Source organism: Pantherophis guttatus, chromosome 3, assembly GCF_059756535.1.
Source record: "Pantherophis guttatus breed Tessera chromosome 3, ASM5975653v1, whole genome shotgun sequence".
Classification (NCBI taxonomy): domain Eukaryota; kingdom Metazoa; phylum Chordata; class Lepidosauria; order Squamata; family Colubridae; genus Pantherophis; species Pantherophis guttatus.
In genome coordinates, this window is record NC_142065.1 from 167342530 (window position 1) to 167367933 (window position 25404).

At 36.6% G+C, this 25404-nt stretch overlaps 2 protein-coding genes and 1 long non-coding RNA gene across 5 annotated transcripts in view; 1 reads left to right on the forward strand and 2 right to left on the reverse strand.

Moving 5' to 3' along the window:
• The window catches only part of NPC1 (NPC intracellular cholesterol transporter 1), a 40091-nt gene extending 34157 nt beyond the window's left edge, over nucleotides 1-5934 (reverse strand). For 2 of the 3 annotated variants that reach the window (XM_034429605.3, XM_034429606.3), the window contains exon 1: nucleotides 5157-5934. In XM_034429605.3, coding sequence (XP_034285496.2) covers nucleotides 5157-5252 — 96 coding nt within the window. In that variant the 5' untranslated portion in view covers nucleotides 5253-5934. The remainder of the gene's footprint in view (nucleotides 1-5156) is intronic. The other variant, XM_087891337.1, reaches the window with a different exon arrangement.
• Nucleotides 5925-24881, forward strand: LOC132709147 (uncharacterized). Its single transcript, XR_015733601.1, has 7 exons — nucleotides 5925-6113; nucleotides 7327-7365; nucleotides 8228-8282; nucleotides 9000-9117; nucleotides 15337-15503; nucleotides 20011-20082; nucleotides 23499-24881. It is a non-coding gene; the product is annotated as an uncharacterized LOC132709147 (long non-coding RNA).
• ANKRD29 (ankyrin repeat domain 29) overlaps nucleotides 11620-25404 on the reverse strand; it is a 33881-nt gene continuing 20096 nt past the window's right edge. Inside the window, exons 7-10 of the mRNA XM_034429610.3 lie at nucleotides 21095-21193; nucleotides 19940-20035; nucleotides 17681-17779; nucleotides 11620-15394 (exon numbers count right to left, since the gene is read on the reverse strand). Of these exons, the coding sequence (XP_034285501.1) occupies nucleotides 15311-15394; nucleotides 17681-17779; nucleotides 19940-20035; nucleotides 21095-21193 (378 nt within the window). The 3' untranslated portion in view covers nucleotides 11620-15310. The remainder of the gene's footprint in view (nucleotides 15395-17680; nucleotides 17780-19939; nucleotides 20036-21094; nucleotides 21194-25404) is intronic.

Here is a 25404-nt window from a genome sequence, read left to right on the forward strand (position 1 = left end):
TCATAAAATTGTATATGATTCACTTAACACCTGTCTTGCTTAGTGATAGAAATTCTGGTTTTATCTGTGGTCATAACTTTAAGACTACCTATATATACACTCAACTTGATTGGTTTCTTACAGAGACCACTTATATCACTGAGTGTTAGTTCCCTTGTTTACTATTTCACCATTATATCTGCAAAGCATCCAAGGAGGAAAAATTATACCAATATATGATGTAAGGTTACATTTTATATAAAGACATTCTAATATGATCATCCTTTTGAAAAAAACATTAATCTTCAATTTCTGAATATAAGTTTTGTAACCATAAAATAGCAATCTATTCTGTGGTTTTCCACTAGATATCTGAAAAGTGTGGAAGGGTGGGTTTTTCCAATGTCTTCTTTTGAAGCATTTTAATTACTGTATTTTTCGGTGTATAAGACACACTCCCCCACCCAAAAGTGGGTGGAAATATCTGTGTGTCTTATACAGTGAATGTTGCTGAAGCCCTGCCCACCCGGTGGCCCCCACCCTTCAGCCTCTGCCTCCCAGCAATTTACCTCCTTGCAGCAAACAGCCTGTCTTTCTGGAACAGTCCAACCTCATCCAGCATCAAAATAATTTTTTGTGTCAGACTAAGCTCAAGAACAATGCAGAACAATTCATTCTACAGAGTTCAGTTCTTTATCTGCTTACACACAATAGACAGAATCTTGCCCTTATTACTCTCACTCTAATGGATATAACTGGGGGATAAAACTAGGAAGTGGTTAGCCTTACTTTCTTCCTCTGCCTCCTATCAAACTCCAGGTTATGCTGCCTCTTATCTCATCCCTCTTTTTGGAATGTGTCCCCTCCTTCCTGGAAAAGTACAGCTTCACTGTAGTCCATTACATCAGCTCCCCCTCTGTAGGGACTATCTCTGACATCCTGGAATCGGAAGCCCCCAAACCCCCAAATCATTCAGTCTTGCTAGAGTTGAGCTTAAATCCAGCCTTAGAAATGAAGCATAGGAGTCTAGTGTTATATAACATGTCCCAGTAATAGAAGTGCAAGTTTATATATGAAGACAAGCAGCATGGACGTGTATCATTTCCTCCCAAGTTTAAAGAACTATGATAATTCTGATGATGGTGGAAGTGAGAAATATGCATGCAAAATAGTTAAAAATCAAAATGAAGATAGGTAAAAGAAACAATGGAGATAGTACTCTTTTAAATGGCAGTAAATGGTACCAGAATTTCCATCTCTAAGACATGTAGTTGTAAATGTTGATATCATGATGATAATATATGACTGCATTGCTTAGTGATGGCAATTCTACCAATTCCTAGTTACTGTTGTTAAGCGAGGACCACAAGTGTCATTAAACAAGGACTTCATATGATTGCAACTTCTGACTTTCTGTCGTATTCCCAATTGATTTTAATTCTGCGAAACCAGCAGAGGAGGTGATAAATCATGATCATGACCTCAGGATGCTACAAAGGTCTGAAATCTGGGCTGGCTGCCTAATGCTCAGATCATGATGCAGAACGCCAAGGACTGAGTATAACTACTACTTGTTCAGCACAGCACAAGTTCAAGCAGTTACTGAACAAGGGCTAATTAAATAAGGTCCATCTGTACTTGTCTTTTCTCAAGGCCATTATATCAAATTTTACTATGCACAATTATCATCCTATTACAACTGAGCTGTTAAAAAGTAGGCCTGCACTCTAAAATATGATGCCCAAGTATCTATTGAGCCATTTCCCCAAATGCACTGACCACAGAAAGTCCCTTCACCCATTCTGCAGCTTGCATTACATGTACATTGTTGAAAGTATTTTTGGGAATGTCCCTCTACAAAGAAATTCCACAAAATAAATAGTTCATATAAAAAGCAGAAAAGGCAGGTGGAGAAAACAGTGCAGAACAAGGTACCATTGATTCAAAACAATACTAGTTTGCTCATTGAAAATACTGGCCAAATATCCAATGAGTCCATACAACCATGCATGTACTTTATCATATGCACTACCTCTTTCAGTAATAAGAATTTTCCATTAAATATTGCCAGTTCCATAAAGGCATTTACTGGTAGTTACTATCCGTTCCAGCTGTTCCTCCTTTTCCTCTCCATGAATATATAGGAAATCTATTTTACTCCTACACAAATTACAAGCATAGTTTGTAATAGAAGAACCCACTAGAAATCAACTTTACTGGGATTACCTCTTAGAAATGAACCACATAAAGAACTTTAAAGTTTCACCCAGCATGGGAGTAATGATGAGAAAAAACTACTGGTACATCTTTAACATCTATACTCCATCTTGAAGTCCATAAACTGGGTTGAAACAGTTCTCTTATTCTTAATCATTCTGAATTTATGATGAATACAAACAGGAAAGGATCCTCTATAACTAAATTTTATCATTTTATCAGAAATTTTCCTCCTAAAGCATAACTTCATATCTTTTCCTTATCTTGCATGCCCCATCTTCCTTAAAACTGGGATGAGCTAAGTAATCTGCAGAGAGACATATTCTAATAATCAACTACTGGAAATTAATCATTGATCATTGACCAAATGAATATGTTGATGTATTAAGTTAGAGGAAGATGAAAAGGCAAAATTAAATATATTCTGAAACACTCCAAGAGAATAGTCTACTACTATCTTCCAGCAGGTAAACATCTCTTCCAGAAGCAGAAAAGTGGGAGAACATTCTTACCTATACAGAGAACCTTCAATATCGGCCCATAAAGTTCTGAAGTATAACACCATGAAAGAGAGAAGAACTACATTATGGATTATGACTGTAACAAATTGTAAAGACTGTTCAACTTATGTTCCTTTTCTGGGGACTGTGTTATCAGAGAGAGAGGGGCAGTTAAGAAATATGAAATATAAATAAATCACATTTTTGAAGCAAAAATATTCTGTAAACAGCACCTTAAACTAAAATTATTGTTGCTAGAATGCCCAAACCAAATACAGGTAGTCCTCCACTTACAACAGTTCATTTAGTACCAAAGTTACAACAGCATTGAAAAATATAATTTATGAGCATTTTTCTTAGTTACAAATCTTTGCAGCATCCCATGATGTGATCAAAATTCAGATGGTTGGCAACTGGTTCATATTTATGACCTTTTCAGCAACCCCATGATCATGTGATCACCTTTTGCAACCTCCTGACAAGGACCGTCAATGGGGAAGCCAGATTCACTTAACAACCAGATTACTAATTTATCAACTTCAGGATTTCAGTTAACAATTGTGGCAAGAAAAGTCATAAAATGGGCAAAACTCATTTAACAAATATCTCACTTAACAGAAATTTTGGGCTCAATTGTAAATCTTTGGAAAACTAGTCATTGGGCATTTAACTAGAGCCAAAATGCAGAAGATACACTGTGTTTAAATTCTCATAAATGTAAAATATATTGGAATATCACAGAAAGTTCATCCTAAGCACTAGTGTAGTAAAGCTGATATTGGTTTTAAAATAAGTACAAACATTATCAGACCATTTACCTTCCTACTTAGGTGCTTTTTAAAGTGACATCTTGCAAGTTACTTTCCCCAAATGACCTCCCATGTTTATGAGATGGAAGAATAGTTAAATAGTTGGATATTTATCTGTTGCATTTTTAAACTGTTTTTAAAATAATCTCTATGGGAGATTCAGTATCTCATATTGTAAATACTTCAATACTTTTTTAAAAAAAATGGAAGTGGATACAATGAACATTGTCACTTTTAAAAAGTTAATAGTAAACAGTCTCTGCAAAAAAAAAATAAAAAAAAATCAAGCAAGCAACAATGGAAACCTTTCTCCACCCTTCATCCAAAATAATTGAAACTGTTTCTAAGAAAGTCCCTGTGACACACAGCCAACTTCCCTTAGCATTTTCCTTAATTGTTTCCTATTCTAAATAAGGTATTCTAAGTATAAGGTATTCCTAAATAAGGTATTCTAAGCAGATGCAGTTGATACAGGGACATTTAGCCTTCCTCCTATCCCTCCACTTTATTCCTCTTCTTGCATTCCCTTTGTTGGTTTTAGTCTGTAAACTGAGTTAAAGCTGCAATGTAGGTATATTATGCCATGCATACTGCTGAATTATGTAAGTAATAAATTACAGTAAGATGCTACTCCAATAAGCCACAAATGACTACAGTTCAATTGCTTTCCAACTCAATATAACTGCTGAGTTCCACATATATAGCATTTCACAACCTCTGTTTTGCAGATCACTACAACCAGCCATAATTAAAACTCTCATAAAACAGCATCACTCTTTTTAACCCTAACCTCGGAATCAAGCTAGCAGCCTTTGCTTTTGAACAGAATGAATGAGCTGGAAAGGACTTTCGAGGTCTTCTAGTCCAGCCCCCTGCTCAAGCGGGAGAACCTATACCTGGATTGCACCTTTGCCTTGCAGCCGGTTCAATAAGACGGGTCTTATAATTGAATTCCAAATGCCTTTGTTCAAATCTAAATCTTGCTGCCGTGTGTGTTTTTTTCCCCCTCAGAATGCACTTCCCTTTTAAATTTGAAGTCTGTGTGTTGGATTCGTGGATAGAGAGACAGGAGGCAGGCTTCAACAACAGCTCTTTATTTAAGAACTCTGTACAATCAATCCCCAAGTTATTTTTATCTGCTCAATTTTCGGGTCTGTGCCATTGCCGAGACCACAGTTCTTTAAAGCCAGAACCGTCTTCAGGAATGGCCACTCCGAAAAGGATTCCTCAAATCATCAAAGATAGGCGTTCACCCGGGAAAAAGGACGACTCCAATAAACTGGGGGGTTGAACAAGACTTATTTTCGAGCAAACACTTCAGCGGTTAAGAGTCATGCCTTTCGCCAAAAAGCCTGCTTTACAAGGACCAGGAGTCATGCAGGCGTGTCCACCTCACCCACTTGCCTCCCCAGCAGACGGAAGAAACTCCTTCTCCCGCCCAACGGAGTCGGTGCAGAATGAGTTTGTGGCGGGGGCAGTCCAAGCCATCCTGGGGCACAAGCTCCCTCCCACCCTTAAAACAAGCCCCAAGCCACTTTCCCCTCCCTCCGTCAGGCTCCAAAGATTATCCCCGGACCGGCATTTGCACCCTCTCCACATCCACATTCGGCCTTTCTCACGCTACTCTCCGCTTGCTCGCTCGCTTACTTACCCGGCCGGGCAGAAGGGCCAGTAAAAAGACGACAGAGATACCCAGGCCGCAGAGCCTCCCACAGCTGTGGCCCCGTAGCTTAAGTTGATGGCGCATCTCTGGAGAAAGTGCTGCACCCCCCCTCCACCTCGCTCGCTTTGCTGTTAGTTTTAAGAATCCCCGGCGGCGAGGCGAGGCAGATTAGTCGGAAGGCGGTATGGCTGAGAGGCCGGAAGAGCCGTCGCTTCGCCTCTCGGTTTTTCTCCGCGGAGGCGTTGCTGGTCGTAAGGAAAGCCTCCGGAGGGAGGCACCGAGACGATTTTCCCCCTCCTCTCCGGAGTGGAAGCCGGCAGCCGAGGCGGTCGGCTCCGCCTTCGCTCAGAGAATCGCCGGCCTTTTCTCGTGAGGTGAGGCCTTCTGGTTCTCACGCCACCGCCACGCGCTATCTTTCGCCACTGCCCACAAACACGCCCAGTTCTTCGGGCACCCCTTAATGTCCCGTTCCCCGAGCTCAGTCCTTTGGTTGTAGCTGCTCAAAAGTAAGTCACACGGGCCTCTGGCTGCCTTAGGTTAGAATAGAATGAATGAGCTGGAAGGGACCTTGGAGGTCTTCTAGTCCAGCCCCCTGCTCAAGCAGGAGAACCTATACCAGGATTGCATCTTCGCCTCTCAGCCGGTTCAATAAAACGGGTCTTATAATTGAATTCCAAATGCCTTTTATGCTTAAATGTTAATCTTGCTGCTGTGTTTTTTTTTTCCTCAGAATGCACTTCCCTTTTAATTTTGAAGTCTCTGTTTCCTTGATAGGGTTGCTATGAAGATATGCTGAAATATGGATATCAAGTGGCGGCGATACGAATTTGAAGTATTTCCGTTAAAAATATAAAATCAGTAAATATCAAGTATTTGCATTAAGTCGGCAGTCGGGAAATATGCTGCCTGCTAGTACTTGGTAGAGCAGCGAAGGCCTTGCAAAAGGTATTCAAATACCCAGGTACTTGTGTATCTGCAATGATCAGAATTGTGCAAGCCGTTCCCTGTGGCACTGAATGGAAGGATGTAGAAAACATTTTTGAACTTTGGGGTTGGAAAAACTCCTGAGAATATGCAAGAAAACAATCCATTGGGCCATCAAAGAGGTCCACATTATCAGGGTTAAATCAGTCAAGGTGGCAATTCTAAATAGGTGTTGCTAGATGGCTCCCTTAAAAGTAATGTATTTTAGTTCAGCAAAACTGTTGGAATCCACGTTTCATGTTATGGTAGCAATTTGAGTCTGAAATATATGAAAACAAGCAAAGCTTTGTGAGATTTTCAGGGAGAAGCAATTGTTGTGAAAGCTTATTTGTCATGTGATGTGTCTAGTCAGCAGACTCGTGAATCTAGCTCATCTAAATTTAACCACAAGTCTTTTTAACAAGTGGTGGATTTGTTCTAAAAACCCTTGTTTAAAAAGTGCCATTTCTTGACATGCTTGAATATTTTTTATATACTGTTAGTTTTCTTTGTGGTACAGAGATGCAAGTAGAGAGGGTATACGTGATGTATTTATGTATAAACATGTATATTGTATGTTAGGAGCTTGCATTATAGGCATATGGATTTTTATTCATAACTAATTTGTATGTACATTTCAACATTTCATAACCAAATGAGCTATATATAAAATTTGTAATACGGCTTTTGATCAAGTCTGAAGGTTCATATTAATAATTTAATATTCCTATATTCTAAGTTATATAGTTCCACTCATGTTTGTAATCTACAGGCAAATCCCAGTCACTTGGAATTCTACAGAGAAATAACTTCATACAAAAGTAGCTGCATCTGAAGCTTTTTGTTTATTATTTGCTTATGTAGTTTAAAAATCCTTGTTTAAAAATTTGTGAGGAAAACTATATTTCTAATATGAAGGATTCATTTTGGTTAAACCTATAGGCAGTTTTTACATACAGTATTTTCCAATAGTTTTGGTAAACACTGCTAGATCTGGGTTGCAAAAATTCTGACAATTCCTAGATGGTGCCAAAGAGTTAATGTTTTCTTTATCTGTTTGTTCTAATCTAACGGTTGTCCAGATTTTTGCAGATATCATCTGGTAGCATTGATTTATTGCTTGCAAAAATTTGTATTAACATTCATGAGATTTTTAACAAAAGACAAAGCTTCTATCTTGTGCATATTTTTATAGAAGTGAACCCAGCTGGTTTCAGTGCAGAGTATTTTCTAGGTAAGTATGCATGTGGCCCAAACTGCACGTTTCTGTTCTTAATAGGATTCTAGGCAGCCCCATTGTATGATAGAGTTTATCAGCTGTGTGACAGGATAGAATAGATTTTACTGGGGTTGCAGATGAAATTTTGTTTAATATGTTGTTTGTGTACATACTGCTGACGTATAGTGGCATGATTAGTGTTGTAATTGTTAGTATTGGATAACAGAAGTTTCTAATCTGAACTTGTCATCTGACTCAGAATGAATAAACAGGATTCAGCACCTATGGCAACCAAAGTATTTCGCAAACTTCAGAGCCATATGCTGATAGACACATGAATTGCTGAGAAGAAAATCATTATTTCACATATAGTCATTGGTTGTCAAGAATATAAAATAAATAATATTTAAAGCTTCAGGGCTATAGCAAATCTATAGACTTTCCAGTCCAATGTTTTTACAAGATTCCCAAATCTTCTGTTTTGAAATATTCAATACAGAGTAGAATAAGACCACTGAAAACCTGCATGAACCAAAATGTTATGAACACTGTGGAAATCTTTTTTTCTTGTTTCATTGAAAAAAACTATGTCAATTTTGTACTTTTTCATGATTTATAACTGTTCTCCAGTCTGGTATTCTACATGTATATTGGATCATAAGTATGTTTGGTTGAGTGTAATATCCATGCCCAGAGGTTACCAATTTGGAGAAGACTGATTTATGGGGTACTTCTTAATTTTTTTAATTCCTAGAAATAGCAGTATAACACTTGCCCTATTTACATTTAAAAATTAGTAATATCTTTAAAATATCTCCAAAATATACTTAAAGCAAAATAATATTTTAAAAGTATCATTACCATTTTTTCCTTCAAGTAAAATGAGACCGATGGAATTTTGACATGATGAAAATTCCACAGAGAAATTAGCGGTAAGAAAATTTCATCAACTATAAAGTGAACTCACCCTCCAATGTTGAGTATATACAGTCATTTAGACTATATCAAATGCAAAAACTTGATTGAATGCACTATAACTTCTGAAGTCTGCATAGTGCAGTATAATGGTTTTACTTATGAGATGGAGGGAATTTGGATAAGTGATTTTGGTTCAACGAATACAAGAGATTAAGGCAGCTATTAAAACACAAGGAAAACAAAACTACTGGAAGTTATTACCAGTATATACAAACACAGCATGTTTTAAAGATCGTCAAAATAATCTTATGATTTATTTAATTGAATTTCAACAGGGAACTTCTTGACTTTGTTGCAAAGAGACAGCTTTAGTATAGTATTAGCTATATTTTTTCTTAAGGTTCATAGGGGCCCTTTGCTGTACCTTGAACAAGCGTGGGAATATTATATTACAGTCTAAGATCAGATAACAAAAATTAAAATAACCACATGCAATCAGAATATAGGGAAATCTTGTTAATTAAATAGATATAAGTAGTCCTCACATTACGACCACTCATTCAGCAACCATCCAAACTTAAGTGGTGCGGAACAAATTGTAGTTATGACTAGTTCTTGCAACACCTCCACAAGCACATAATTGCAATCCAGGTGCTTGGCAAATGATCTAGAGTTTTGACTGTTACAGATCCTTGCAATACATAATCATGGTTTCTGATCTTTCCTGCCAGCTGCCCATAAGCAAATTCAATGGGGAAGCCAGTAAAGAGTTGGAAGTTTCAATTATATGAGATCCTTGCTTAAGGATTTGCAGTGATTTGCTTAACAGTGGCAACTGGAGAGTGCTGGGTAAGTCATGTGGCCATGTAACATTGTGCTTTACAACCATATTGCTTAGCAAGGAAAATTCTGCTCCCAATTATCAGTTGTTAAGCACAGATTACCACCTACTAATATTATCAGGTCTAAACATAGCAAGCCTTGTGACATGGGTATAGAATTTAGCAAATATATAGTGATTTCAGAGTACTACTCTGTTGAGAAAAATTCTAAATGCCATTGGTTAGAATAATCAAGCAGTCTTATTTGTTCTAGATTAGTTGAGAGAATAATTTCTTGTAAAATCTACACCTCAGAAAGACCAATTCTAAAGTTTCAATTTCTTCAGAGGCACTGGAGTATGATCAGTGCAAAAGGTATCTGATAATATAGTTGCATCCATACTGTGTTTCCCTGAAAATAAGACCCTATCTTACATTTTTTTGAACCCCAAAATAAGCACTTGGCCTTATTTTTTGGGAGGTCTTATTATTTTGGGGCACATGGAGCAAGATGGGGCTCCTCTTGTTGTCTTACTTGATTCCCAGCTCTGCGTTTAAATATTTTCGGGGAGGGCTTATTTTAGCGCATGCGCTCAAAAGCCTGATTGGCCTTATTATCAGGGGATGTATTACTTTTGGGGAAACAGGGTAAATGCAGAGGAAAAGGTACTGTAGTGAATTCGGGAAAAGGCTTAGTGACATTGGGAATAGGATAACAGTTTCTGCGATTCATTGCAAGGTTGTATAACCTTGGGGCAAGGTTATTCTGCAACAGATTTAATATGGGTACCATACGTGCAAGTGCTTTCCCTAATTTCCTTTGAAGCAATTTATATATTTTGCAATCCACAAGAGGAAAGAGTGGAATATAGTATCCTATGGCATTTATTTGCTGTTCGATGACCTTCCAATATATCCATCTGCTTGCAGTTTTGAAGGAGAGGCCAAATATTTTCTTTCAAGCAAATCTGTTTATAATTAGTTACGCTGGGACACTGGCATAACAACTAGGATATTGTAGTTAAGCATTTGTGGGTAGGTATCTCAGATGGCTGTTTAAAAAGGTAACCTGAAGTGTCTCTCACTGGGCAGCAAACATACAATAATTACCTCTTGACCATAACACTAATCCTATTAAAGTCTTTTGCAAACTGAAATCCTGAGGTAGAATTTTACTTAATACAATAGAACCTCTGGTCACGAACACTTCTAACCACGATCAAATTGGGTTCCAACCTAAAAATTCACATTTTTTTTTCGCGGCTGATTTAGCTTCCCCACCATGTTTTTTGTAAGCTCCAAATTTCCAAAATTAGGTTTGGGTCACAACCAAGTTATGGAACGAATTATGGTCGTGACCAGAGGTTCTACTGTATATGGTACATAGAAACCCAGACATATTTATTTTTTTTGTATGCTTGTATTAGACATTCCTAATGAAAAGACTTCTGAGAAAAATCCTGTGTAATCTAGGTTATAGTAGATATCTAGGCTGTGTTAGATGACGCACATTTTAATGACATTTTCATAGTAAAGTATATGGCTGGTTTAAACCCTTTAGGAAAAAGGACGTACTATCTCAAATCAGAAAATATCGATACAGGTAGTCCTTGACTTAGAACCATTCATTTATTGACCAAAGTTACACCGTCCCTGAAAAAACATATGACCATTTTTCACACTTACTACCATTGTAGCATCCCCATGGTCACATGATTTACTATCAGATGCTTGGTAACTGACTCATATTTATGGCTGCTGCAGTATCCTGAGATCATGTGATCAGCTTTTGCAATCTTGACAATCAAAGTCAATGGGGAAATCAGTTTCACTTAACAACAATGTTTCTAATTTAACAACTGCAGTGATCCACTTAATAAATGCGGCAAGAAAAGTCGTAAAATGGGGCAAAACTCAACAAATTTCTCACCATAAATTTTGGGCTCAACTGTGGTCATAAGTTGAGGACTACCAGTATGCCCTCATATTTTTTTTGTCCAATTAAAAACATACTTTTATAATAAATAGGCTGGTTGAATGCCACAAACCATCAGCATCATTATTATAATGTCTTTGGGATCTGTAAGTGTCTCACTGGGATGGTGGGTGTATATGGAGAATATTTTGTTTTCTGGTTAAAAGATTGGTATGGGTGAATATCAGCAAGCCAAGTAGGAAATATAGTGGAAGTCTTGACCTAGTATCTGGAATCATGAGGGGTTTAATAGAGAGAAATAGACTTATGTTCAGTTATGGAAACATGGGGAAAATATTGATTCAAAAGCTACTAATTTCAGTACAGATTCATCATTGACTATTTTTTGCTCTGGGTTAAACATAATCAAAATCTCCAACTGTTCCCCTTACATGTTTCTTATTTTGGTTGTTCTTTTTTGGATATACTCCATTTGTCAATGTATTTAATGTGCAGTGCTCAGAACAGAACACAATATTCCAGGTCTTGCTTAATCAATGCAAACTAGAGAATAGGACATTTCTTGATCTTGATACTATATTTCCATGCCCAGGATTGTATTTATTTTCTTTATTTTAATTATTTCTTTCTTTGCAACTGCATTACATTTTTGGTAGTTGTAAACATGAAAGGAAGACTGCATACCATACAGTTATTTTTGGTTTGCTATTGCAATTATCAAACACAAAAAGACTTTATAAAGCACAATTTATTCACCTCAGTGATCCTAATTGGTATTGTATATGACCTATAAACTGATCTTCAGTCAATGGCATACCACCAATAACAAAGGCTCATAAATACTAAAAATAAATGCATTGTTTATAATATATCTATATATGTATTTCATGGCTAATATATGTTGCAGGGATGAAGACATGGAAGATCGGTACTTATTTGTTCACTATTTTTAGTACTTCTGCTCAGTGATGCAGAACTTGAAATTAGTCTTTGGCCCTAATAATTTTACTGGAGCTTAATGATCTTACAGGGAAAAGGATTCTTTAGACAGCAGTATTTAGTTCACCCACAACACAGTCATCTATCTATTTACCCAGAAAAAACACTGTTCCACTTAGCAGAAGGATCATTTGGAAAATATCCTCGTTATGCTGAGCAGGGCCCCCAAAAATCTACCCTTGAACGTTACCGTGTTTATCTAGCACAGCAATTTAGTAGATGAGAACACTTAAACAGTATATTACAATGTATGAATAATATCCTAAGTTGAGCCAAATGCTTTTGGAAAATTAAAAAAAATATATAAAAAAAGAAAAAAGATTACTATTTAATATGCAGGTGGATGTAAAATTGTTATTATTAGGAACTGTTACTAATATAGTTTGGTTTATTTTAGGAGCAGACAGTAAAAATAATATGTATGGAAATGTCTTATGTCTGATAGGATATGTACTTATGAGCAGACCCACTGAAATAAATGGAATTTAAAATAACTCAAAATTACTTCAATGTAGTCATTTCTCATTGTGAAAATTAAATTCCTTATTTGCTTTTTCACTTGAATTATTACAACTGCAATAATTGGCAAGGCAAAGTTATACCTGTAATAGTAAAAAAGACTGAGTGGCAAAGATTGGCAAAGGAAAGGAAGGAAAAGCCTCACCCTGCAAAGAAATGGTAGTTACAAAATCGTTTTGCTGGTTATTACTGATGAATAGGTCTGTCAGCTTCACTGAAAAAGCAAGCAAGGAGACTATTAGAAATATATTCTAGTTAAGAAAAAGATTGCTAGTTGGAGTTTCATGATTGTGTGTCAGAAATGTTCCGGTTTTCATGTGGAAAATATCCAAATATGAACACAAGGTTAAGAAAAAATATTTCATTGCAGGTGTTGGAGAATATTTGGAATTGTTCATATTTGTAGGAAAAAGATGAACTGTATGAATAACAGTGAAATGAATCTCAATATTCAATACTATCAGAAACAGAACAGCTTGAGAGCTTATTTCTAAGGAAATATACGAAGAAGCTGCAAAACACAAAGTTTAAAATGTTAAAAACCTTTTTTTAAGGGTTAAAAATATTAAGTTAAAAATGTTGGTGTGAAGTGGAAATATGGCAGAACTTGCCAATGTATGTATATATCACGAGAATCACGAGAAACTATACAAAAAAGATAACTAAAAAGTCTACACCATGTAGAGATGTTTAGATATTGCTAATATTATTGTACTAGAAATGACTTAATCAAAGAAACTGAATGCTTAGTGCTAAAACAGAATACAAAGATGGTAGGCATAACAAAATAGCTGAAATAAAAATGACAAATCCATGTAATATAATTATAACTGAATAGAAAATAAATAGAAAATAAGGTTATTAGGTTTGTGTTAGTTTAAATGCCCAGAGAAGGAAAACGAGAAAAGTAAATTATTCACAAAATAAAAGCATCTCATTCCAAATTAATTTAAATAGGGAGGATACTATAACATACTTGGCCAGGATACTTGAAACAGAAAAGAAGCATGTTAATGGTATGTCCGTAATAGTCTCCATTAAAATATTCAGGTAAGCATGTCCTAATATGAGAAATGAACATTACACAGAACTGTCTAAATGAAAGTAATCCTATTTAATCCTTATTTCATGTATATATCTCGTCACTTCTCGTCTGGACTATTGTAACGCTCTCTACATGGGGCTCCCCTTGGGGTACACCCGGAGGCTCCAACTGGTGCAGAATGCGGCTGCGCGGGGGATTATGGGAGCGACGGGGCGCTCCCATGTGACTCCTCTCCTGCACGAGCTGCATTGGCTTCCGGTGGACTTCCGGGTGCGCTTCAAGGTGTTGGTGATCACCTTTAAAGCGCTCCATGGCTTAGGGCCAGGGTACTTACGGGACCGCCTTCTGCCACCAATAGCCTCCCACCGGCCGGTTCGCTCCCACAGAGAGGGCCTCCTCAGGGTGCCGTTGGCCAGACAATGCCGGCTGACGACCCCCAGGAGGAGAGCCTTCTCTGTGGTGGCACCTACCCTATGGAACAATCTACCCCCAGAGATACGAGTGATCTCCGACCTCCGGATTTTTCGTCGGGCCCTAAAAACTTATTTTTTTCAGTTAGCCGGTCTGTCCTGATTTTAGGGTTAGTTTTAAAATTTTAATATTTATTTTAATTGACAAGTTTTAAATTATGGGCCAAATTTATAAATTATTTTAACTTTATTTTTTAACTGTGATGTTTGTATAGATGTTTTTTATCTGGCTGTTCACCGCCCTGAGTCCAAAAGGAGAAGGGCGGTATAGAAATTCGAATAAATAAATAAATAAATAAATATATTGGCCTGCTACCAATGTACATTCAACAGATTTTCAAAAACTATTTGGCATCCATTAAATCTGTTGTAATGCATAAAGTGTGTGACAAAATGCAATCAGTAAATTTTGCTTTTCCTAGATGTAAAAAACATGAATTTACATTGTAATTCATAAAAAAAATATTATGAGTGATGATTTTACATATGCCTAATGGAAAAAATACACAGAAAGCAAAATTACATACATAATAGGAAATCTGCATAGAAGTCTCTGAGGTTAACAATAATAAATTATACAAAAGGAAATTCAATATTATATGTATTTGTATCTCTGTGTAAGTCTCTCTCTCTCCCCCCCCCCCCGTGTGTGTGTGTGTAAAATGAAAGTAGTCTAATCACTGCAAAGAAGCCAGAAGTCATAGGATGCTAACCTATTGGGAGGCACTTATGTATCTCAACATCTAAAATAGCCTACAAAAAACAAGCCTATGCAACCTTTTTTAAAAAAATGGTTAGAACAATTAGGATAATATGTGACCTGCAATATATTAAATAAATGTAAGCACCCCTCATAATTTCCATCTGGTTGTTGCGAGTTGTAGTTCAGCAACAGTAGGAGAGGTATGTTTTCCATACCTGCATTACTACTTATTACAATATTGGAGACAAATTAGGAAATTTCCTTCAAAGATACAGTATACTAAAAGAAAGAGTCTTTTTCTAGTAGAATAAGACCTGCTTTTCAGGAAAGTTATAATGTGGAACCAATCTTCATTACTCCAAAGCCAGCAACTAAAAGCTGGTGACCATAGCAAATTAACAGATCTTAAATCTACCATTCCATGAAGAACCTGACTTCGTTTACAGAGTAAGAGACAGGAAATACTTGAATCTCAATATTTTTTCACTTCTAAACTTTGAGACCTAATATGGACAGGATTCATCAGCTGTCTCAAGATGTCAAGGGATATTAACTCTTCCTGTGTTTTGCTCTAGATTGCAGGAGACGTAGAATGCGCTCATTTTTTGTCAGATCTGAAGGCAATTCATTTTTCTGAAACAAACAATGAAAAACCAGAAAAAGGATGGTCACTGCTCAACTTTGATATCCAAATTTAAGACACACATCAACAGGATTATTTGCATTCAATTATAAATCACAGGTAATCCTCGACTGAATAATGGAGCTAGCCCATTAGGGTTGCAAGTAGTGACAACCATTAAGTGAAACAGCCTGACTTAACTACTACTACCCCCTTCTTTCCTGATGCCACCATTAAATGAACACACAGGTGGTTGAGGAAAAAGGGGGTCATGGGAGGCTCGCCACCCAGCTGGTTCTGTAAAGGAAGCAAACAAGCAGCAAAGAGTGTTGCAAAGTCAGAAACGGGAAGCCTGTGTGCTTGATTGGTTGAAGCCACACTTGTGGGCTGGACCTCTGACCTGATCAGCTGGCTGTCAGGAGACTGCAAACTCTCCTTGATCTTGCTAGCCTTCCGGGAAGCCAGCCACCTGCATGCAAACGTGCTAACTTCAGGACAAGCTTCTGCAAACCTTTTCCTTGCTTAATCTTCTCCCTCCCCTAGCAACGCATTATAAGCTGCCCTGAGTCTCCGGAGAAGGGCGGCATATAAATCGAACCAATAAATAAATAAATAAATAAACCCACATTTCTTCAATAAAGTAAACAAAAAAGCTGGGAGGGACAGACTTGATAGACTTCTCTCCCCCACCCCTCCAAACCTTTAGAAAGCTTTTTGCTACCTGTATGACTCCCTTTAGGACCCAGCTTCTGCCATGGCTGTTTGCTGCACACCTGAGCTTTAGCCAATTTTTCTTTTGAGCTGAACTTTTGCTTCAGCTGCTCAATGCAAAAAAGCTGCAGAAAGATTTCCTTTGCTTGCTTGCTTGCTTCCTTTACTCCTTAGCCTAGCAGTCACTCATCAAGGTAAGTCACTTAAAGATTTTGTCGTCCTCTTGCCAGCATGCAGTAAATTTAGCAAATGAGGTGATTAAAGGGGATCAAGGTTAGATGACATATACAGGAATGGACAGATTATGTTTTAATTCTCTGGACCTCTCATTAGCCTTTGGTAAAAATGGCCATAATTACCTAGCTGGAATTGTAGTAATGGGTATGAAGTCAAAATGACTTCAAATTGTTTCTAGAAGAAATAATCCAGAACATATATTAAAACAATTTTTTGTCTTCAATGGCAATTGATCTTCAAAGTGCTTCCCAGATTTATCATGCTTTTTAGAATTTACATAAGCTTCTGTATGAAGGCAATTATAACGCAGAATAAATTTCAGCAAAACAGCATGTAGGGCTGTTTCATGCTTCCTGAACTAATCCAGGGAGGCTGAAGTTGGGAACAGAAGGAAAATTTGATTTTAGCATGCATGGGGATAGCTGCTATAAGGCTTATCCCAGGTAAGATAAAGATACTAAAGGTAGGAAAAGTTGCTGTCATGAAGGTATGTGATTAATTTTGGATTAGTCTCTCCCCATTTAACAGGTCTATTGCTTTATAATTTTATCTATAAACAGTACCTTTTGCCCCCCATCCCCACTCCAAGTAGTACAAAATGTTGAAACAGTAATTGAAAACTTGTCCTACATTTAATGGTCCTTAAGATATGAAAGAGTGAAAATTGTACTGATAGAAATAACACTATAATGAATGGAAATAATTATTCCCAAAAGTTCTGCTGCCCTCTAATGTCCAGCTCTGTTTTGTTCTCCAACTGAACTTAATTAAACAAAACAAAATAAGAGTTGGAAGGTTCTGTGGAAATCATCTAGTCCAACTCTCTGCTCAAGCAGGAGACCATTTCTGACAAATGATTGTCCAATCTCTTCTTAAAAACCTCCAATGATGAAGCACCCACAACTTCTGAAGGCAAGCCATTCCACTGATTAATTGTTCTAACTGTCAGGACATTTCTCCTTGTTTCTAAGTTGGCTCTCTCCTTGATTAGTTTCCATCCATTGCTGCTTGTCCTGTCTTCAGGTGCTTTGGAGAATAGCTTGACAGCCTCTTCTTTGTGGCAGCCCCTTAGATATTGGAATACTGCTGCTATATCACCCCTAATTCTTTTCATTAAATTAAACATACCCAATTCCTGCAACCGTTCATGTTCTAGCTTCCAGTCCCCTAATCATCTCTAGAAAAAGTTTCTCTACACTTTTTCTAGAGTCTCAAGATTGTTTTTATCCATCTTAGATAAAATGCTTTAAATCCATATAAGAATTTTCAGAATGTTTTCCTTAAAAATTTAAAATACTGTACTCAATTGTTTTACGGTTGAAAATGTATAGTAAGTGTAAAATATATACCTTGTTTTTAAGTATTGGATCTGCTCCTGCTTCTAAGAGTAATGCTACTGCTCTAATATTGCCACCAAGAACTGCTTCATGAAGGGCAGATGTCCCATTCTAGAAAATACAGAAAAAGTATAAATACAGTACATCCATGTATTACAACTGCTGAGTAACAGCTGTTTTTTTTAATCAGAATAAGAACAGCTCATCCAGAAAAGGAATAAAGTGCAACAAAACTTTAACATCTAATCTTTGACACTTATATCATGAATTGATTTTACAACATTTGAAGACATACCATAAACACATTAAAATTCTAGCACAAGACTATACTATAATAGCAATATGAATAAAGTAAACATGAATAATCTTCTGTATTTGGACCATTGAAATTATAGTAAGCTTTTGATATTTTCAAGTGAGGTTCTCTCAGAAGGAGGGATAATGTCACTCTCGCAGTGGCCATCAGAGGTTTCTGGCCAGGGAAGTCTTTCCTGATAAAGGAGAGACCAAGAGATTGCCCACCTCCATCCTGGAGATAGGTGTAATAGGAAATGGACCAAACGAGATAGGTGGAAAGACAGATTGGACTAAAGCCTTAAGGGTATAGAAAAGGTGAAAGGAGTAGGGGAAGGAGAAGTCTACCTTTTACTTTCATCTTAATCATTGACTTAATTTTACTTTTGTATTATAAATAAAAAAAAATGGTGACCACCAGAAAATTGGCAGCACATTGGTAAAGGAGGAGCAGCAGAAAACATGATCACTCCCGAAATATTACAAAAAAAGGCTTGAGGATATAGGGGTGTGGGGGCACCTACTATCTGGAACTAGCTCCCCCCGGAGATACGGAGGATCCCAGATCTGCGCACTTTCCGCCGTGCTCTTAAGACCCTTCTATTCCAGCAGGCCGGCCTAGCCTAATTTTCTCCCTTCTTTTAAATTTTTTAAACTGAAATTTTAATTTGTTTTTAAATTATTGGGAATTTAATTGTCTCGGGCGAAATTATTTAATTTGGTTTTAATTATGTCTTTTAACTTTTGTATTTATGTGTTTTATTCTGTGCCTGTTCACCGCCCTGAGTCCTTCGGGAGTAGGGCGGTATACAAATCTAATAAATGAATGAATGAATGAATGAATCTGAACCTGTCAATTCTATCAAAAGTAATCTGGATGCTTTTATCTGAGACTGAAAGGAAGGTTTATAAATATGAAAGGAGATGAAAGAATTTTTTTTTGGAGTTTGCAGTTGAATAACGTACAAATAATGAATACCTAATTACTAAAATGTATAAACTTTTGTTGAAATTTGAAAGGAAAGAATGAATGAAAGAGTACATGACAACATGGGTAAGAACTTTGGCCATAACATATCGTGTTTTCCTGAAAATAAGACCCTGTCTTATATTTTCTTGAACCCTGAAATAAACGCTTGGCCTCCTTGCCATGTGCTCAAAAGCCCGATTGGGCTTATTATCAGGGGATGTCTTATTTTAGGGGAAACAGGGAATTAACGCAACAGCGGAAAAATATATGATTAAAAGAACTGAATTTTACATTGTTATAAAAGAGAATTTTATAAAAATTGATGATACAGGATTCCAACAAAAATTATCTAGAATATATAAAGCTATTTCAAATTTATATTAGATTGTAGACAACACAAAGGGTCATTTTTTCATGGCTGATGAACTTGTAAAAAAAGTTTCAGTTTCTAATATAATAATACAAAGAATTTTAAAAATTAATATTCAACTGAAACAAAAATATTTTTTGTTGGCATTATTACTGCTCTGAGGCTATTATATGCATGAAATAGAAATACTTTGAAATATCCAACAGTTGGTGAACATAATGGAACAAGCAGAGATGGCAAAATTAACTTGTTTGCTTACAGAAAGACCAACTGCTGCATTTATTAGTGACTGGAAACTCCTTATGGACTTTTTGCTGAAAAATGAAAAAAAAATGTGATTTTTGGATTTGGTGAATAAAAAGGGTAGATTATGGAAGGAAGGAAGATATAATCTAAGGAGAGGAAAAAATATAAACATATTTATAAATACTGTTAAGATTGGAAGCCACTTTTTGGTAACTTATTTTCTACTCTTCTTATTTTCAACCTAAAATTGTACCTTTTTAAAAAAAATATCTTTATACAAATTTTATACACTCACACTCACACATATATGTAAGAAATTATAATTGGATTCTACAATAAATCACAAATTACAGTACTGAACATTCCAATGTTTTTGTCCGTCAAATCTTGCCTTTAGGATGCCAAGTGCAGGGGAGAATTTAAGTAATTCCTCTATAACTTCATTATATCCTTTGGTTGCAGCTTTAAGTAAAGCAGTTGTGCCATCCTTCAACAGAACAGAGGAAAAAAGGAACTGGAGATTATTGCACACAGGTTCATTTACATTTTTCATTTTATCATTTCTGTCTTTCGAATTTATGCAGAAAGATTTCTCCCATTCTTTAGGTGTGATGAGTATTATTTCCTTCATAATTAATAAAAATTCTTAATTTATATAAAATATAAACAGTTTATGTAACTATTTTGATCCACCATAACATGATTCAAGGATGACATCAAAAAAGAAGTGTTGTAAATCTGACATCTACGTTGTTAACAAGTATACTGTAGGCATTTGCTGCTTTTTATAGCCTAACGAAGCATTCTAATTAACTTTAAAACAAGCATATAATTGTAACTTTTGGCTAGTTTTAATAAAAATTACTGGCAACAGTATATACCACTTGTAATGTACAGTACTGCAGTTACCCTAACCTCCCTTATATTCTTTCATAATTTTTTAAATTAACTTTCATTATAATCTTTTACCTTTTCCCCAATAAGCAGAAGTCATAAATAACTATAACCAAATTTGTGATTCCTTCCCTTTTTTATTTATGTTAAGTACAATATGAGGGAAGAGTTAAAAGATGATTTTTGAAACATGGGTTATGAAAAATCCAGTAACTGAGCCGTATGGGCCATTTGTAAAATATTATTTATAACGGGCGGGTTTCAAATCCCATCGCTACCAGTTTGTTCGTGCATGTGCAGCGCTGTGCCACCGCCACTACCAGTTCGCCTGATCCGGTGCGAACCGGTAGCAATCCACCATTGATTTATAAGATAAACTAATAATTATATTTACATGCATACCTAAAATGTAAATGAATGCCACAGCCATGGGAAAGTGATTTTTTTCAGAATATGGTTCCTTTAATTCTGATTGTGCAGCCACAATTGGACTTTTGACTACTGTAAGGACAACTTCTAATGTGCCAAGCAACATTGAGATACTTGAGAAAGTATTCTAGCCAGAATAGACACCTGAATTACCATAAATAAGTCTTACTATAGAATCATTTTCTTCCAACATAAAGTCTAGAAAACTAAAGTGTTTGCTTACAAGCCTTGCAGCATCTCGATCTGCTCCTCGCAGCAGCATCACTCGCACTACATCACTGTATCCCATCTGAGAAGCTATCCACAACGGAGCTGTCCCATCCTTAAGAAAAATTCAGAAATGGAATAGGATTAATCAAGTTGATTCAAGCAGTGCTAAAAATATTTGGCAGTTTACAGTGAGATTCTGGCTGAAGTTCAAGGACAAATGAACTTGGATATCCAAACGAAATCCTTTCTTTGGAAAGAAACAGTACTCGGGACAAGAGGAAATTCAAATATGGGTATCTTCTAACTGAGAAAAAAACTTTGCATAGTATAGATAAAATATTTGTTGCCTATATGAAATAATGGCACCACTCTGTATCATTGTATTTTTTTCTTTAAAAACTATTCAAGATAGGTCCAGACTTAGTCATGTTAAAAGAAGAGGCAATGAAATTAACAACAGTACTGGTACTTTTAACTACGGACCTTATGTAGATAGCCACATGAAAGTGCTATCTATCAATCCTTGGGCCAATAGCAAACTAAGCCAGCATAAACTGCTATCATCACTTCTGATTCCTAGTCTGGCTCTCTAAATAGGCCAGTAAAGGTGCTATGCTTACTAATTTAATGCAGGCTAATTTAAGGAAAGCAAACGGTGAATTCCTCTTGCTCTGTTTTGCATCCCATCTATTCTCTCCTGGAAAACCATCCACAAATTATTCTTCTTAACACACGATAGAGCAGGGTTGGATACTGCAGCCGGACACTTGGAACAGCAAATTTATTAATCTATTAAACAGCTCAGTTTTTCTGCACTTCTCAAACTTTCTGAACATTGATCTAGTACTTTTCTGTCTAGCCAACAAGTCACACAGACAGGAAAGATAGATTGTGATTTGTTTCAAAGATAATAAGGATTAACTAAGAGTATGTGAAATGAATAGAAATATAAGCTTAATCATTATAGGAATTAATTCTGTTTTATATATCTAATGTCAACAAGTATTTCCACACATAAAAAGAAATGGGAAACACTCAAGCCAGTTATGATGTATCACATGTTGGCAGATAGAAGTAGGCCTATAATTAAGAAGCCAATTTCTAATTACTTCCAATAATTGGTAAATATTATTTTGAGATTTACTTATCCAGATATTAAGGAAAGAAAGATATCAGATTCCTATATAAGATATTTGGGTGCACGGAAATGTAAACAAAGAAAATACACCCAAATCATAATAGGAACAAATAAATAAAAGATGCAATCAAGGTTTATACACATGTAGCTTATGGCATATTCAGGCCATAAGCTTGTTTAATGACATGTTCAGTGACTGCTTGAACTTACAGTGGGCTGAATGAATGATAAGAATCACTGTACTTATGGCACGTGATCATGATTTGCAATCTTTCCTGCTGGCCACCCACAAGCAAAGTCCTGCTGGCAGGAATTTGGAAGTCATGGTCATGTGACATCATTTAAACAACCTACACAGTCCTTGTTTAATGATGGCAACCAGGGCTGCTGGAACTGCCATCGCTAAATGGCATGGTTACATGGTTTTATGGCTTATGCCCACGTTGTTTAAAAAGTTTCCAGTCCCAAGTAGCAGTGTTATATGAGAACTACCTGTAATCAGTGGTGGGTTTCAAAATTCTTTACTACCGGCTCTGTGGGTGTGGCTTGGTGAGCGTGGCATGGCTTGGTGGGCATGGCTTGGTGGGTGTAGCAGGGGAAGGATACTGTAAAATCTCCATTCCGTCCCCAATCCAGGGAAGGTTACTACAAAATCTCCACTTCCTCCCGATCAGCTGGGACTTGAGAGGCACAGAATAGATGGGGGTGGAGCCAGTCAGAATTTTTTACTACGGGTTCTCCGAACTACTCAAAATTTCCACTACCAGTTCTCCAGAACTGGTCAGAACCTGCTGAAACCCACCTCTGCATGTAATGGATTCATATACTTGAAAAGGAAGCATTTAAGACTAGAAAGTGGGATTAGTCACACAAATACATTATTTATTTACACTGAGATATGTCCTGAAGTTACCTACTGCTTTGCTTATGCTATATTATATTTTATATTTATCAGTAATGCAATAAAGGCTGTAGAAGCAATTATATAACATTGTGTGACTACATATTTTATTCAATAGATGGCACTATACTATATTATATTTATATGTATGTAAATATATCAAAAATTTTCTGTATTCTGTTTTGATGGAATGAAACAGTAACATTATTTAGATTCTTTGAATTGGTATGCATTCACTAACCTTTCAGTGACACATGTCTCCTTCACTGTTCGGAAGAAATGGATTCTAGTTAATAATGTTTATCTTCATTGTAAACTTACATTGAAGTATTTCTCCTCGCCTTTCCTTTAAACTCTGTCCAACTGTATCATTACTAGGGACCCCAACCTACAACAAGCTGAAGAACTGACAAGAAAGCTTGGACACCTCAGAGAGGGAAATAAATACTCTCTCAACTCCCCAATACAGTACCTCCAAAGAATCAAAGACCTGAAAATAGTTGAAGATGAAATCAGTTTCTCATTTGATATGATAGCACTCTTTACATACTTAGACCCAGAATTAAAAAAGAATCCATGACAGAACTATACAGCAAACCTGACCTAACCAAATACATCAAAATTGAAATATCCATAATCATGGACATCATTCAACCTTTGCCTGACCATATATTTTCAATTTGAGGGACAAATATAGCAACAAATCAAAGGAATACCCATGGGACTACTGCTTTCAGGATTCATAGCAGAAATTGTAATGCCTAGAATCTCTAGTAGTTCCACGCATAGAATCCAAATTATGGATCTGGTATGTAGATTTGTCATACTAAAAGAGGACCATCTAGAGAAAACACAAACAATAACATCTTCAAAGGAATAAAATTCACAAGAAACATACAAAACAATATGTACCCTTCCTGAAAATCCTCAGCAGCAGAGGCAGTGATGACAAATTAAAACACAAGTCTATTATACCCAACTAACACCCCAACCTCCCACAAGAGAAATTTAGATGAGCACAAACACACTACAGCAACCCTGAAAATCAGAAAAAGGAAACATATCATCTATAAAACATCTTCCAACAAAATGGATACCCATGCAACTTTATCAAAAATTGCCTGACCACTCACGCCAATGTAGCACAACTAACACAAGCTGTGAAAAGAATAACACTGCCATACATCAAAAACATTTTAGAAACCATTAACAGATTATTACAACCATATGGCATCACCATAGCACAACAAACCAACTAACGCTCTCTAAAACTTCCTAAGTAAGCCAAAAGACCCAGAAGGAAAAACAGCAGTCATACACTGACTCATGCAACATACAACAACATACAGTATGCTATAATAGCCACCATGTAGGACAAACAGAAGACTAGCAGAGCAGAGCTAGGTGGCTCAGTGGCTAAGACGCTGAGCTTGTCAATCAGAAAGGTTGGTAGTTCGGCGGTTCTAATCCCTAGTATAGATCTATTGCGTGAGCAGGGGGTTGGACTAGATGACCTCCAAGGTCCCTTCCTGTTACTGTTATAGTTACATCCATGAACACTACTAGCAGTCCAAAGACATGATGAAAACTCCTTAATTTCATAACACATCAACCGAGGCAACCATAGTTCAACTGGGAAACTGTAAACATCCTGGAGACCTAGACCAAACCAAGTCCAAAAACGCTAATGAATTCCTGGAAGCCCAGCACTTTAGACAAATCAGCCATCAACAAGCACAGAGACAATCAAAAAACCAAAAAGGAAACAATAAGATTGAAATACCTCATAGCTAACAATCAACACCCAGATGAGCAGAGATTAATGCCAAGATTAACACTAGACCAACAATCAAGAGGTAAGCAATATCCCAATCAAGGAACTACCAACTCAGACAAACAAACTAACAAACAACAAGCTAATCAAGGGACCACCAACACTACTTCCATCAATACTAACAGGTCAAGCTACTAGTAGATAAAATGAGAGCAATCCCTATCCCTTCTAGCACTAATGATATTACATAGTTTGATAATGAAATGCTTGCAAGAAAACAACCAAGCTCAGAGAGCACCAAGGACCCCATCACATTTAATTCTCAAAAAAACAAGGGAGGATCTCTTCTGAAACATTTGCCATGCCCTGCTTCTGGGTGAACTGAGATATTTTTACCACACCACTTATCCAGGGTCTGTAGCTGTCCTTCCTGTCTCCCAAGATCACACTCACATATTGCTAAATATCAGAAAAAACTTAGCAGTGTGTAGAAAGCTTTATTATCATGGA